At 34.4% G+C, this 13,528-nt stretch overlaps 2 protein-coding genes across 4 annotated transcripts in view; both read left to right on the top strand.

Moving 5' to 3' along the window:
• WDPCP (WD repeat containing planar cell polarity effector) overlaps window positions 1–13,528 on the top strand; it is a 368,266-nt gene that overhangs the window by 62,937 nt on the left and 291,801 nt on the right. The gene's annotated exons all lie outside the window — the stretch shown is intronic.
• The window catches only part of VPS54 (VPS54 subunit of GARP complex), a 43,047-nt gene that overhangs the window by 9,567 nt on the left and 19,952 nt on the right, over window positions 1–13,528 (top strand). The window contains exons 4-10 of the mRNA XM_081941581.1: window positions 1,068–1,309; window positions 2,552–2,630; window positions 2,882–2,916; window positions 9,296–9,427; window positions 10,126–10,511; window positions 11,294–11,420; window positions 12,563–12,670. Of these exons, the coding sequence (XP_081797707.1) occupies window positions 1,068–1,309; window positions 2,552–2,630; window positions 2,882–2,916; window positions 9,296–9,427; window positions 10,126–10,511; window positions 11,294–11,420; window positions 12,563–12,670 (1,109 nt within the window). The remainder of the gene's footprint in view (window positions 1–1,067; window positions 1,310–2,551; window positions 2,631–2,881; window positions 2,917–9,295; window positions 9,428–10,125; window positions 10,512–11,293; window positions 11,421–12,562; window positions 12,671–13,528) is intronic.

Here is a 13,528-nt window from a genome sequence, read left to right as displayed (position 1 = left end):
TTTGAAAAGAATGAAAATTGAAAGACAAGTAGGTCACAAGTAGTTTAAATATGAATTAAACAATCTGAGAATGTATACAACCCTACCAGTCATTTTTATTGGCAAGAAATAGAGAGTAGACAAATCGCTGTCCTATCTACATATAATTTGGCCTGGTTGAGGTGGTAATTAACAACAGCAGTTTTTACCAGTAGAAGAAACAATCATTTGCTAATCCTTAACTATTGAACTTAAAATGGAGGCAGTTTTCAAATGTATATGACAAAATATAGGCCATTTCAAAAATACTCTGTTATTTCATAAGTAACTTAATAAAGAATATTTGAAAGAGTAAATTAATAAAGACCTGACCTTTCTAAATCTTGCTTTTTTATTCCTTACTTTTTGGCTTTAGTCCCAAATTCTTAGAAACATTAATATTATTAGAAAAACAAGTTTCCAAAGTATTGGCAGAAATACAACTTGCAATTGAGCCAGTAAATCAGGACTTAGAAATTAATGAACATAATGTTTTTGTGCTATTATTTAAACAAGGTTTTTGCAGGAATAAGTTCAACTCGATTCTGTGCTATCTGGGTAATGGATGGGACAGAAATATTTCTTCTCTGCCAATGAACTTTACTACCATTTGATATGGAAAATCAGCAAACTATAATGGCTTTGCTGTTGTTAAATATTTTAGTAGGTGCAGTTTTCTATTCTTAGGATTCACAAAATTATGTTTTTAATGATCTCTCAGGTTACCTTCTGGATGGAAACTTATTTGCTGCATCATGGAGAGTATTGAAGTGTTCACGATTTTCTATTCTTCTATAAATACTAATAGCATTCATAAAACCAAGAAGAATCTGCTTACTCTTCTTGTTTCCAGAATGTAGTGAACTAAATTCAGATACTTATAAGTCCAGCTAATACATTATCTTGCAATAATTATCTACAATAATTATTTAAGTACTGGCTTGTATGGTTTAACTATAAAATCAGCCTTCAGATTAATTATAAACATATGCAAAATATTGTTTTGCTAGATCGTATTCCATGATTAGATATATATTTTTGTCTTGCAGGTGATCCTAGTAGCTTATGTGACAGCCCATCATTAGTTGTTGATCAACATCGATGGACTATTTATCATTCCAAAGTAAATCTCCCAGCAGCACTAAATGATCCTCGATTAACAAAAAGGGAATCTGATTTCTTTACAAAAACATGGGGACAGGATTTTATGGACATTGAAATCGTGCCTTCACTCTACCTCCCACAAATCAACAAGGAACATTTTGTAACATACCAACAAGAAGTTGTTCAGGTAAAAATAAATTGCATGTATGTATGCTACACTCATCTATATTTGCCATTTAAATTTAATTATTTACTAAACTTCAAATGGTCTTCCTTGTATTTTTAAATTATTTAGTCCAAATAATGTAGAACCATGAAGGAACCAACTTGCAAAGATGAATCCTTCTAATTATAATAAATTTATAATATAATACCTAGAAACCAAAAGTATCAATAGCTGACACACTCTAGAAATGCTGACACACCCTAGAAATGGGTGCAACTGGCACACATTGTAGCTATGCAACATCTAGGGTAGTGCAGCCCCATCCAGAGCAGGAGATGGGACTTCCCCCAAACCACAGGATCTTAAAAGCCAGAGCCACTTAATCTGGCTAGAATTAAATTGAAGCTGGACCTCTCCCACTGTATCAGCACTGATCAGAATCAGCTCCAGAAGACAGGACAGGATACAGTGTCACCCACCCCTATTTCTCAAGCATTTAAAAAAGATTACCATGATCAATACTGTTGAAAGCTGCTGAAAGGTCAAAAAGAGCATTGATGCACACATTACCTCCATCCTACTCCCACCAGTGTGATCTTAGTCCCATTCCCAAGTCTGCATCCTGATTGAAAGGGATCCGGATAATATTCCAAAGTTCACTGGAGTTGCTGTTCTACCACCTTCTCTTCAATCTTCTCCAAAATGAGAAGGTTAGATACTGGAAGAAATTGTTCAAAATAGTTGGGTCAAGCAATGACCACTTGAGGAAGGAGTGACCATTGCTTCCTTGGGAACCAGTAGCACCACCCCCTTTCTCAAAGAGGAATGTTCCAGTGCCAAACACATTGCCTTTAGGTAGGCCTTAGCTAACCAGAGGGACATGTATCTAAAATAGTGATGGCAAACCTAACAGTTACAAGCACCCTGCCCATTACCTTAGGACCAACAGAATCAAATTTCTCCCAGATAAACAAGCCAGATTGAATTGCACATAATTCATTGAATGAATTGGCTCTACTGCTTTGTAAATGATAAAATTAGAATGAGTAGTATCTAGAGAATTTTAAAATTGTTTTATTGTAATTAATACAATATTCTTAATTATACTGTAGATACCATACTATTATGTCACTTACGCTCCATTTTGCCAGTGAGCTTTTGACAAAGGTTTCTCCTTGGGTAAGGAAATTAACATATTAGAAAAATGTTCTTCATCAACTTTTTTCAAACCAAACATTTTCTTTTATCTGATTTCTTTTACAGAAAGAGAAGATTCATGAGAAATGTAAGAGTATTTGTCCTCCTAAAGATACTTTTGACAGGACATTGTTACATACTCATGGTAGGGTTCTGTTTTTATTTTTTCTTCTAGTTTTTAACTGATATCTGTCATGTTGGGTTTACTTATAATAATAATTAATACATTTCAAATTTTAAAAATTAATACATTCTAAAAATTAATAAAGCCTGTTATTATTGCCTCTTATTATTTTGTAACAAAATCAGTGAATGAACAGAATTTCCTGAGATTATATATAATTCAAATATATTTATCTGTCATATAAATTAATTTTTATTTTATTTTATTCCTAGATAAATCCAGGACAGATCTGGAACAAGTACCTAAGGTATGATTAAAATATTTCATAGGCAATGCAGGTAGTCCTCGACTTACAACAGGTTGCTTAGTGACCATTTGAAGTTACAATGGCAGTGATAAAAGTGACTTATGACCATTTTTCACACTAACGGCCATTGCAGCATCTCCACAGTCATGTGATTTACATTCAAATGTTTGAAAGATGATTCACATTTATGCCAGGTGCAGTGTTCTGGGGTCACGTGATCTTTTGCAACCTTCTGATGAGCAAAGTCAATGAGGAAGCCAGATTCACTTAACAGCCATGGAACTAATTTTACAACTGCAGGGCTTCACTTAACAAATGGGGCAAGAAAAGTCATAAAATGGGGCAAAACTCACTTAACAAATTTCTCACTTAGTAACAGAAATTTTGGGCTCAATTGTGGTCATGGTACCTGTACTAAGAAAAAAGTGCATTATTCCAATATTTGACCTAATAATTTACCATGCGTGTATGGTAATACGTTCTTTAATAATTCGGGGTTTTGGGGGGGAGGATGTAGTAGTTAAGGCAGGAGGCTAGAAATTGGAAGATGATAATGTCTAGCCTTGCCTTAGACATGAAGAGTTATGTGGGGCAATCAGCCCTAGATCTTCATAGGGTAAATCATTTCAGAAAACGTTGCCAAGAAAACTGCAGAAACTTGTCCAGGCAGTCTTGTCCTGAAGACAAATAGGCATACTCTTTTATACAAAGAAGTATGCAGTTTAGAAAGCTTAGCACAGTTCTCTGTTGTCTCCATGTTTTTCTTTTTTTTATAAGATTTTATTTTATTTACCTTGGACTAACATTTAGAATACGGCAAAATAAATTCCAGACTTGTCTCCTTTTCCCTTCTTTCATTGTTTGGTCATAAGATGTGATGTTAAAATGTAAAAATTTTCCTGATTTAGTTTACAACAAACTTACATCAAAATTTAACAATATTGTGTATTTTAACCTTTATTTATTGCAAATCTCAAGGAAATGTTTATTTTAAAAATGTGCAAAACAATAAGAGCAAACTTAGAACAATTGACATGCTTAGAAAAATGCAGTAGATACTATTTTGGAGTTGGATTGAGATAACTGGGTATGAATCTGAATTCAACCTTTTTTTGCATCATGACCCATATCTCAAGCAATGCCATTTTGTATCCTGATTCCTGTCATCATATCCATTCTCTAGATAGGATATCCACAGATGTCCACCTGTATTGAACTATGTGGATTAGTTAATGATGTATGTTTGTTTCCCTATTTAGGTAATATTTTATCTTTTTTCCTGGGTAAATGTAATGTAATTTTGTGGGCCACCCTGAGTTGCTGACTGAGGATATTATTTGGTGTCTGTACGTGCATTTGAAAAGAAATATTATTTATAGGATAAGATTAATACAAATATTAAGGGTAACAAGATAAGGATGATGTGCTATCAAGTGGTTTTTGATTAGTGATCACAAAGATAAATTTTCTCCATGACAATCTATCCTGACCTGTTATTTCAAGTCTCCCAACAGTGCACCCATCACCCCTGTAAATGAGTCTATCTGCCTCACTGCTGGTCATCTTCTTTTCTTCCTCACCTTTATCAAATTCACTGAGCTTGTAGTTGAATATTTCACCCCTCTCTATTTTAAAGGGCCATCTCTGCTGGTTGCTCACCCAATACTCTTGTGTGTGGTGGCTATGAAAAAAACACAGTGTTTTGCTAGGGATTTTTAGGAAATGCATTGGAAATAAAATTGTCAGTATTGGAAAGCTATATATAAATCTTTGGTCCATGCAGCCATATTTGCAATTACAAGTAGAGCTGCATTTTGTTACACCATGCATAAGATATTTAGATTATGGACTCCCAAGTTTAGTATAGATAGTCAACTTACAACCATACTTGAGCCCTAAATTTCTGTTGCTAAGTGAGACAGTTGTTAAGTGAGTTTTGCCCCATGTTAATGACTTTTCTTGTCACCATTGTTAAGTGAATCACTGCAGTTGTTAACCTGCAGCGTTACCTGCAGTAGTAACCTGGTTGTTAAGTGAATCTAGCTTCTCCACTAACTTTGCTTGTCAGAAGGTTGCAAAAGGTGATCACATGACCCCAGGACATTGCACCCAACATAAATATAAACCAGTTGCTAACTATCTGAATTTTAATCACATGACTATAGAGCTGCTACAACGGTCGTAAGTATGAAAAATGGTCATAAATCACCTTTTTTCAGTGTCATTGTAATTTGAACCATTCACTAAACAAATGGTTGTAAGTCAAGGACTACCTGTAGAATAGTTAAGACTTACCCTATTTGTCATCTTTATATTTGAAATCAGCAACAAAAGTTATATGGCTTGCTTTATGAGCTACATGCATTTTTCTCAAAGAAGAAATATTAATGTTAATTACTCATATGTACAACAACTTTAACATTGGTAAATGCACTATTGGTAAATGCTCACGTAACACTATCCTGATCTTCTGATAAGGAATTTGCAACAATAGTTTATAATATGGTAATTTATTTCTGAATCATATTTGCAATTGGTATATATGTTACGGTGAAAGACCGAAATTGGTGAATGTCGACATTCACCAGATACGCTTGGTGAATGTCCGAAAATACCCTTATCCTCTCGACACTCGCTTCCTCCTCGCTTCCTTTTAAGCGTCTTCTATTCGCGGAGGTTTTTTTTTTTTATGTCGATCGCAGGATCGCAGGTTTTTTTAAAAAAACTCCGCGAATAGAAGACGCTTAAAAGGAAGCATATCTACCTCTCGGCTCCTCGCTTCCTTTTAAGCGTCTTCAATTCGCGGAGTTTTTTTTTTTAAACCTGCGATCCTGCGATCGACATAAAAAAAAAACCTCCGCGAATAGAAGACGCTTAGAAGGAAGCGAGGAGCCGAGAGGTAGATATGCTTCCTTTTAAGCGTCTTCTATTCGCGGAGTTTTTTTTAAAAAACCTGCGATCCTGCGATCGACATAAAAAAAAAAAAACTCCGCGAATAGAAGACGCTTAAAAGGAAGCGAGGAGGAAGCGAGTGTCGAGAGGATAAGGGTATTTTCGGACATTCACCAAGCGTATCTGGTGAATGTCGACATTCACCGGTGAATGTCGACATTCATCAGATTTCGGTCTTTCACCGTAACATATATACAAAAGATGCATGTTTTTAAAAACTGCTTTAAAAGGACAGCTGTCAAAGTTATATCTGGTGGCAAAATACTCAGCCATTAAATATTATGAATCAAAAAGAGCAAAATGGAGGAGGAGAGCTGACGTCACGACGGCATGACGTGCGATCTTGGTGCTCCGAGATCGCAGTCGAATTCCTGCTGCTGGATGGTCCATTCGGACCTAAACCGTCCCGCAGGTGATTGAGACGGGCACCTCCTGCTGATCTCAGGGACATCGCAAAGTCCCTGAAAGATACAGGAATAGCCTTTTTTTCCGGCGACAGAAACACAGCTAATGAAGCAGCTGAAGTTGGGACAGGTCTGTAACGGGAGGAAAGCGGAAAGAGAAAGTGTGTCAAATTGGTGAGGAAATTTTATTATTAGAGGAAGAGACTACCCAAGAAAAAAATCTAAGTTAAGTTAAGATTGAAGACAAAAGACTGTAGGCAGCAAGATTGATCTGCATTGAACTTAGTGTGTTATCCAGTTTCTAATTTCTTTTTTTCACGGATGGAACTTTTGCAGGGGCTCCCTATTTTTTAAACTGAATGGATTAATTTTTTCTTCTTCTTTTTTCACTTTTGCTTATACCTATGGATTAAAATTCTCCTTTTTTATAATGCTTGATTTGATTGATTGGATTGTTTTTGATCTCCACTTAAGGGTTTTTTTTTCTTTCTTAAGCTTGGAATATAAAGAAGAAAATAAGAAGGATTAAAGAGGGTTGTAACAACAGGAGGAAAAGCAGTTACACTGCCACTTAGAGGCTGGAGGCTGGATAAATTGTTTTTTTCTTCTTTCTCTCTGATCACTTGAGATTCAAGGTTATTTCAGCTTGTTTACTGACAGTGATAGTAGGAAGTGCACAAGTTGTTTATACAGGTGCCTTTTGGAAGTTCTATCACTAGCTTTTGGAGAGAGGACAACATTTTGACTTGAAAGATAATAAATGAACCTGTTTGAAGTTTATAGCCTTGAACCCTATAGTGGCAGTATCTGCAAAATTGAAAGAATGGCCCAGCAGAAAAAAGAAACTGTAACATTGCAAATGATTATGTTTGAAATTCAAAATTTATTAGTTGTGACAGAGAGAATTGAAAAGAATTTGGAGAATATGGAATACAAAACAGAAAAATCTGATGGAGAAACTGAGGATGTTTACCAAATGAAGAAAGTGGAGGACAGAGTTCAAAATATGGAAGGAAAAAATGAGCAAAGAGATAAGAAAACTGTGGATACTGACAACAAAGTGAGCATGGTTGGTAATGGCAAGAGCGGAATATGGAAAGGGGAGATGGATGGATTGGAACTCTACCCCAAACTTCAAAGCACAGAAGAAGAAAAGAGAAAAATTGACGGAGATAAGGAGAGAAATCTTGATAGACGCACTAGTGATAACCAAACATAAGCTGATGGAAAGAGCAGATATTGGGTTTCAAGCTTTTGTGAGATACGAAAGGAACAGTATGTTGCCAAGGGAGGTTTATATAAGATTTATTAAGAAAGTAACTAGAACATTAATGCTGCAAATGGCAAGAGATATAAGACCGTACTATTGCTGGAGGGATACAGGTTGATGCAATGAAAATGTATAGTAAAATAATGGTTAATAATGATAACAATACATATAGATATATAAGTTTGATAATATGAAATTTTATATGAACAATATATGGAGATTACGAGAAGAGGTTTAAAAGCTTTATCTAGAATATGTTATAAAGATGTATTGTGATTGGATGATTTTGGGATGATTTAATGGAATGTTATTATATAATCCTAGATTTTGAATATTATATGTAAAAAGACATAAAAACAATTATAGTCAAATTAAGGTTGAGATATAATAATTGTGATATACATGAATATAGGTGAATTTAAAATATGCGATTTGATATGAAAAGCAGGTGGTGACTATGGAAGAGATGCATGGAAATACTGTAACCAACTGACACACTTTCTACAATTTGTAATGGAAGATGGGTTTTTTATTTTTATGTTTGTCTTTGCTTTAAAAATTGTTTTTTAAAAAAAGAGCAAAATGAAAAGAAGTATCCTGTGTCCAGCAGCAGAAGGAAGGAAAAAGAAAAACATCAATGGAAAGAAAAGTAAAAAGAGTTTTTAAAGTTTTCAAACAGTTTTAAATAAAGATTTTCACACAACTTCATTTAGACATTCCCAGGCTTATAATATGGACTTTTCTACTTGTAATTTTCTCTTTCGTCAGTGGGTGGCACTCTCACCTTAGATTTCAATATTTATTTATTTATTTTATTTATTTTATTTGATTTCTAGACCACCCCCTCTCCCCGAAGGGACTCGGGGCGGTGTACAGGTACCAAATTAAAAAACCTTACAAATAATCATAAATATAGTTAAAAACGAATTAAACTTTAAACCCCTGTACAAATTTATAAAAATTAAAAACTAAGCCTAAGACCAAAATTTAAAAATACAGACTAATATAACCTTGTTTCCACCGTATTTTTAGTTATAACAGAGTTATAAAAAACAGAATAAGTTTTCCAAAGAAATAATTCCAGCATTTAAAATGCCTTCCCAGTACCACAACTTCCTAGCTTAAGGGTTCAATTTTCTGTATATTTCAAAGTTTCAGAGTTTATTATTTCCACTCCGTCACTCTTCATTTCCGATCTGGTAGTCTGGTGGTTTCTCCAAGTACCTAGCTGCCGCTTTAGCAGCTGATTCTGAGCAGATAATTCTAAATTGCTCCTTGGGGTTAAATTTAAGGTTAAAAAAAAAACCTCTCCCCAAGTTCCACTCACTGTTCACCTTCTTTTTTCCAGCACTAGTCTTAGATAGTCATTGGCTGTCCCCACTTTGTGGCGGCCATCTTTAGGCTGCCTCTTCATTCCTGCAGTGGCTGAGAGGAAAAGTAAACCCCGGGTCTTGACAGGAGAGCTGCGACTCTCCTTGACCTCTCAGGGTGCCCCTCTTTGCTTCACCGCTCCTACAAAGCGGCTTAGAGCCCACAAGCAAGAGAAGTCAGTGCAGGGGTCAAAGAGACCCCTTCTCTGCATCTGTCTAGTGGTGACGTCAAAACCAGAACTCTAAAGTCTAACTATGCCCAGCATGAACTGTGATACTCCTGAAGAAAACTGATAAGTAAATAATATAAGTATAATGTTCAAATTATAGTATTTAGGGAATCCATTAATTATATTTATGTGAGATGTGGGCTTTCCCCCCAGATTTTTATGAAACCAGATTTTGCCTTGGATGATCCCTTAACATTTAATGCAGTATTACCTTGGTCTCATTTTAATACTGCTTCTGGGAAAGGAAACCGTGATGCAGCTTCCTCCAAGCTACTCCAAGAAAAGGTAAACAATATGCATATTTTTCACTACAGTGATTAAAAATAATTGAAGTATTTTCTTGAAATGCCATGTTTTGTTTTCTTTAAAAACAAATGAAGGGTAAGATATAGATATCACGTTTGGCCATCTCATTTTCCAGCTAGCCTTCATTCTAATAGTAGGCCTCAAGAAAAACCTCCTATACAAATTCTAAATATGTTTTGGAAGAGCTCAGTCAGAAATAGACAGGTTTGTATGCTTGCAATTAACTAACACACTGCCAGTTTCTACATTGTTCTAGTATTTTTCCAGCCTTTAAACTAGATTAGAGGGACACAAGATTTGTGGGTCAGAAAATTTGGGGAAAATGCATCTCTCTGGTACATTCACAGAGTAACTTCAACTAAATCACAGAGACTTCCAAAAAGGGAAGAATAAAAATTTTCTCTGAAGAATGGCAGAAATTCAGACTTACTGAACTTTTCTCAGTTTTATACTGGAAACCTTTTGGTTTTGTCCATATACTTGTTTTTGCTAAACTTTAATACTAAATAAGGGGTCTGTTTAATAGGTCATAATTTTTTTAAAAAAGAAAAATACTTGTATGGAATATTTTAGAATGCAATTTCATGAATGAAGCACACTGTATGAATTTGCTGGCATTTTAATAATGACTTTTGTAGATAGATCAAATCCAACATGATTTCTTTTTATTTCTTAAGCTTAGTCACTATCTGGATATTGTGGAAGTAAATATTGCTCATCAGATCTCTCTCCGATCAGAAGCTTTTTTTCATGCAATGACCTCTCAGCATGAACTGCAAGACTACCTCAAGAAAACTTCCCAGGCTGTAAAAATGCTTCGAGATAAGATAGGCCAAATAGACAAAGTCATGTGTGAAGGATCTCTTAAAGTATTAAGTTTATCACTGAGTAGAAATAACTGTATAAAAGCTTATAATAAGCTGAAGTTGATGGCAACTGTACACCAAACACAGCCTACAGTGCAGTTATTGTTGTCCACTTCTGAATTTGTTGGAGCATTAGACTTAATTGCAACCACACAGGAAGTGCTACAACAGGAACTTCAGGGCATACACAGTTTCCGGTAGGTAATGTTTGAGATTTCATTAGATATACATAATCATATAATTGTTAACTTATTTTGTATGTAGATAGGTACGTCATTTTTATACTTAATCATTTAACTGTTTTTGAAGGTAGAGGTAAATTTTTTATCAAATTTATATAGCCACCCATCTCACCTGGGCAGTGATTCTGGGCAGCATATGACAATCAGATAAAACTTATTTAACATTCAGTTGTGAATGTGCCACATGCAGAGCAGTGGCTTACACTTTTCAGTGCTGCAGAAGCCAAAAAGGGTGGATTCATAAGAAATATTTTTAAAAGATGAGTTTTAAATGAGTTTTAAGGGTTCTTTTGTTTTAATGCTTTTAAATTATTTTGTTACTATGTTTTTGGTTATTTTGTTGTATTGTTTTGTGTTTTTAACTTTATATGCTGCTCGGAGTCACACATATGATATGAGCAGCTATATAAATTTACCAAATAAATAAATAAAATAAAAAGTGAATGTTTCATAAAATAAAAGAATATTGATAGAACAAGACTGCCTTCCTGATTAGAACAGTAGTTATTCAGATACTTTCAGGAACTTGTAAACAAGACAATGGAAGCAAAGTTTGTTCTCACTTTAATTGAAATTTTTTCTCAGTTAATGTCAAAGTATAATGTCTTTGTTTAAGTGGAACTGTAATATACTTTGAACATAAATTATTAATATAATAGTAATATACCCCATGTTTCTCAATATTAACTTTATTTCTCCTAAAGCATTTTTCTTGATTTTTAAAAAATCCTAAACAGGCATCTTGGATCACAGCTTTGTGAACTAGAAAAACTGATAGATAAAATGATGATTGCGGAGTTCTCTTCTTATTCTCACAATGATTTAAGTCGATCTTTGGAGGAAGAATGTCAAATTCTAGAAGAGGTACAATGTTCAATATTGAATAAATTTACAATTGCTTTCAGGACACAATCTGAAATCCGTAGTCAGAAATGCTGTTTATTTTTTCCTTTCATTAAAGTAATCCACACCAGTATAACTTGAATTATATCCAGTAATTCTGATCCCAATTTGCATTTGTACACCTTTTCTTTTCTGTATTACATTTGGGAAGGACATGAGCATGGTCAAGTTGAACATGAGCCTGGTGTAGGAGCTAATGCTCTTCTGGGCTACTTCAGAAAAAGCATTGTATGAAAGATGCATGAATTCCATATTCCGTCCTGCTCTGCACTTACTGATACTATCCAGTGAGGAAGTTTTACTATGATATAACTTATAAATCTAACATTTTATTTATAGAGAGATAGAAATAGATATAGATTATATAATTTGTATAAATATTAAGACAAAGATAGCAGAATCAAGAAGAAGCTTTTCATTTATTTATTTCATATGTGGAATAAACTTATAATAGAATAATTCTTTAACTTTCTCCAGTATATACACAATTACAGTGCATTCAGAAAGTATTCAAACCCCTTCATTTTTGTCAATTTTGTTATGCTGTAGCCTGATTTGCAGTTGTTGAAATTATTTTTCCCCCTCATTAATCTACACTCAGTACCCCATAGTGACAAACTGAACACAGAATTTTAGAATTTGTACATTTATTAAAAAGAAAAACCTGAAATATCACATTGGTATAAGTATTCAAACCCTTTGCAACAACAATTAAATTTAGCTCAGGTGCCTCCCATTTCTCTTGATTGTTGCTGACATGTTTCTACACCTTGATTGGAGTGACCTGTGGTAAATTAAATTGATTGGACAAGATTTGAAAAGGCACATACCTTTCTATAGAAGGCCTCACAGCTGACAATACATAATGTAGCAGACCAAAAGCCACAAGGTCAAAGGAACTGGAGCATAACAAATTAGACAAAAGTAAAGGGTGTCTGAATATTTTATGCACTATATATTCACATCAGGATCTTGTAACTTCTGCACCTAAAACCTAAAGCCATATTACAGGGGCTGTTTCCATTGAATTTACTATTTAGTGTTTTAGCGTATTAAGTTTTAATTTTTTATAGTGTCTTGTTTTGTTTTTTTCTTTTACCTAGGAAAGGCTTATTTCGTTAGTATTTGGACTTCTAAAGCAAAGAAAGCTGAATTTTTTTGAAATATATGGAGATGAAATTATTATCACAGCAAAGAATATAATAAAGCAGGTGACATGTTTCAAATATTTTTACCTACCTTATATATTGAAATTATGTATTCTGCAGGCGATTTTATATTTCAAAGTAACTTAATAGCTTTCTCTTTTCTAATAATTGAGTTACAAAAATATGCCAAAACCCATGTATTGTTGCTTTGTCACACTGCTTTGAATAGACTACACATTTCTATTTGGAGAAGTAAACTAATTATATTTTAAAATATGGGCTGTTGGGAAGATTTATAATTCCTCACTAAATGTTGTAGAAAACAAGGAACACTGTTTCATAATCTATTGCTTTAAGTTTATTTAAAAGTATATGTTGGTTCTCACAAGTGATGTCTGGTAATAGCATTTAGCAGCAGCTAGAGTTCAGAGAAAGGGCAGGGAATTGCAACTTTTTAAAATTATGAGTTTCAAAGTATCACTCAGCTCCTGCTGTAAAAGACTATGACCATGCTGTATATTTTCCCAGCCTTTATTACAAAGTGGTACAATATATTTTGAGGGGAATTGATGCAGTGACTTACCCTTGTGTGGGTAGCTTGTGTGATAGTGAAAGCATCCAGTTAGTTATTCATATGGTAGGGCTTGATAAAACAAACTTTCTTTCTTGTATATATGGGCTTATAAAGCTGCATTCAAGCTCCTGATGACTTTAATCCATGTAGCTTCCTTTGTAATAATGTTGAAACGGTTTGCCACTGGCTTCTCCTGGGATTTCTTCTGGCTTCCCAGTCTATCAGCCCCAGAATTCAGCGATGATATCCCATCCTAGGGCCAATCAAGTCTGGCCCTACTTAAATATTTGCATTCAGTCCTACCCATAAACTGAGGACTGGGATTTGTATGGTACCTTTGCAATTAA

This window comes from Natrix helvetica (genome assembly GCF_964273705.1).
Source record: "Natrix helvetica genome assembly, chromosome: 2".
Taxonomy (NCBI): Eukaryota; Metazoa; Chordata; class Lepidosauria; order Squamata; family Natricidae; genus Natrix; species Natrix helvetica.
Note: the sequence above shows the minus strand (reverse complement) of the source record. Positions and strands in the feature narration are given on the sequence as shown.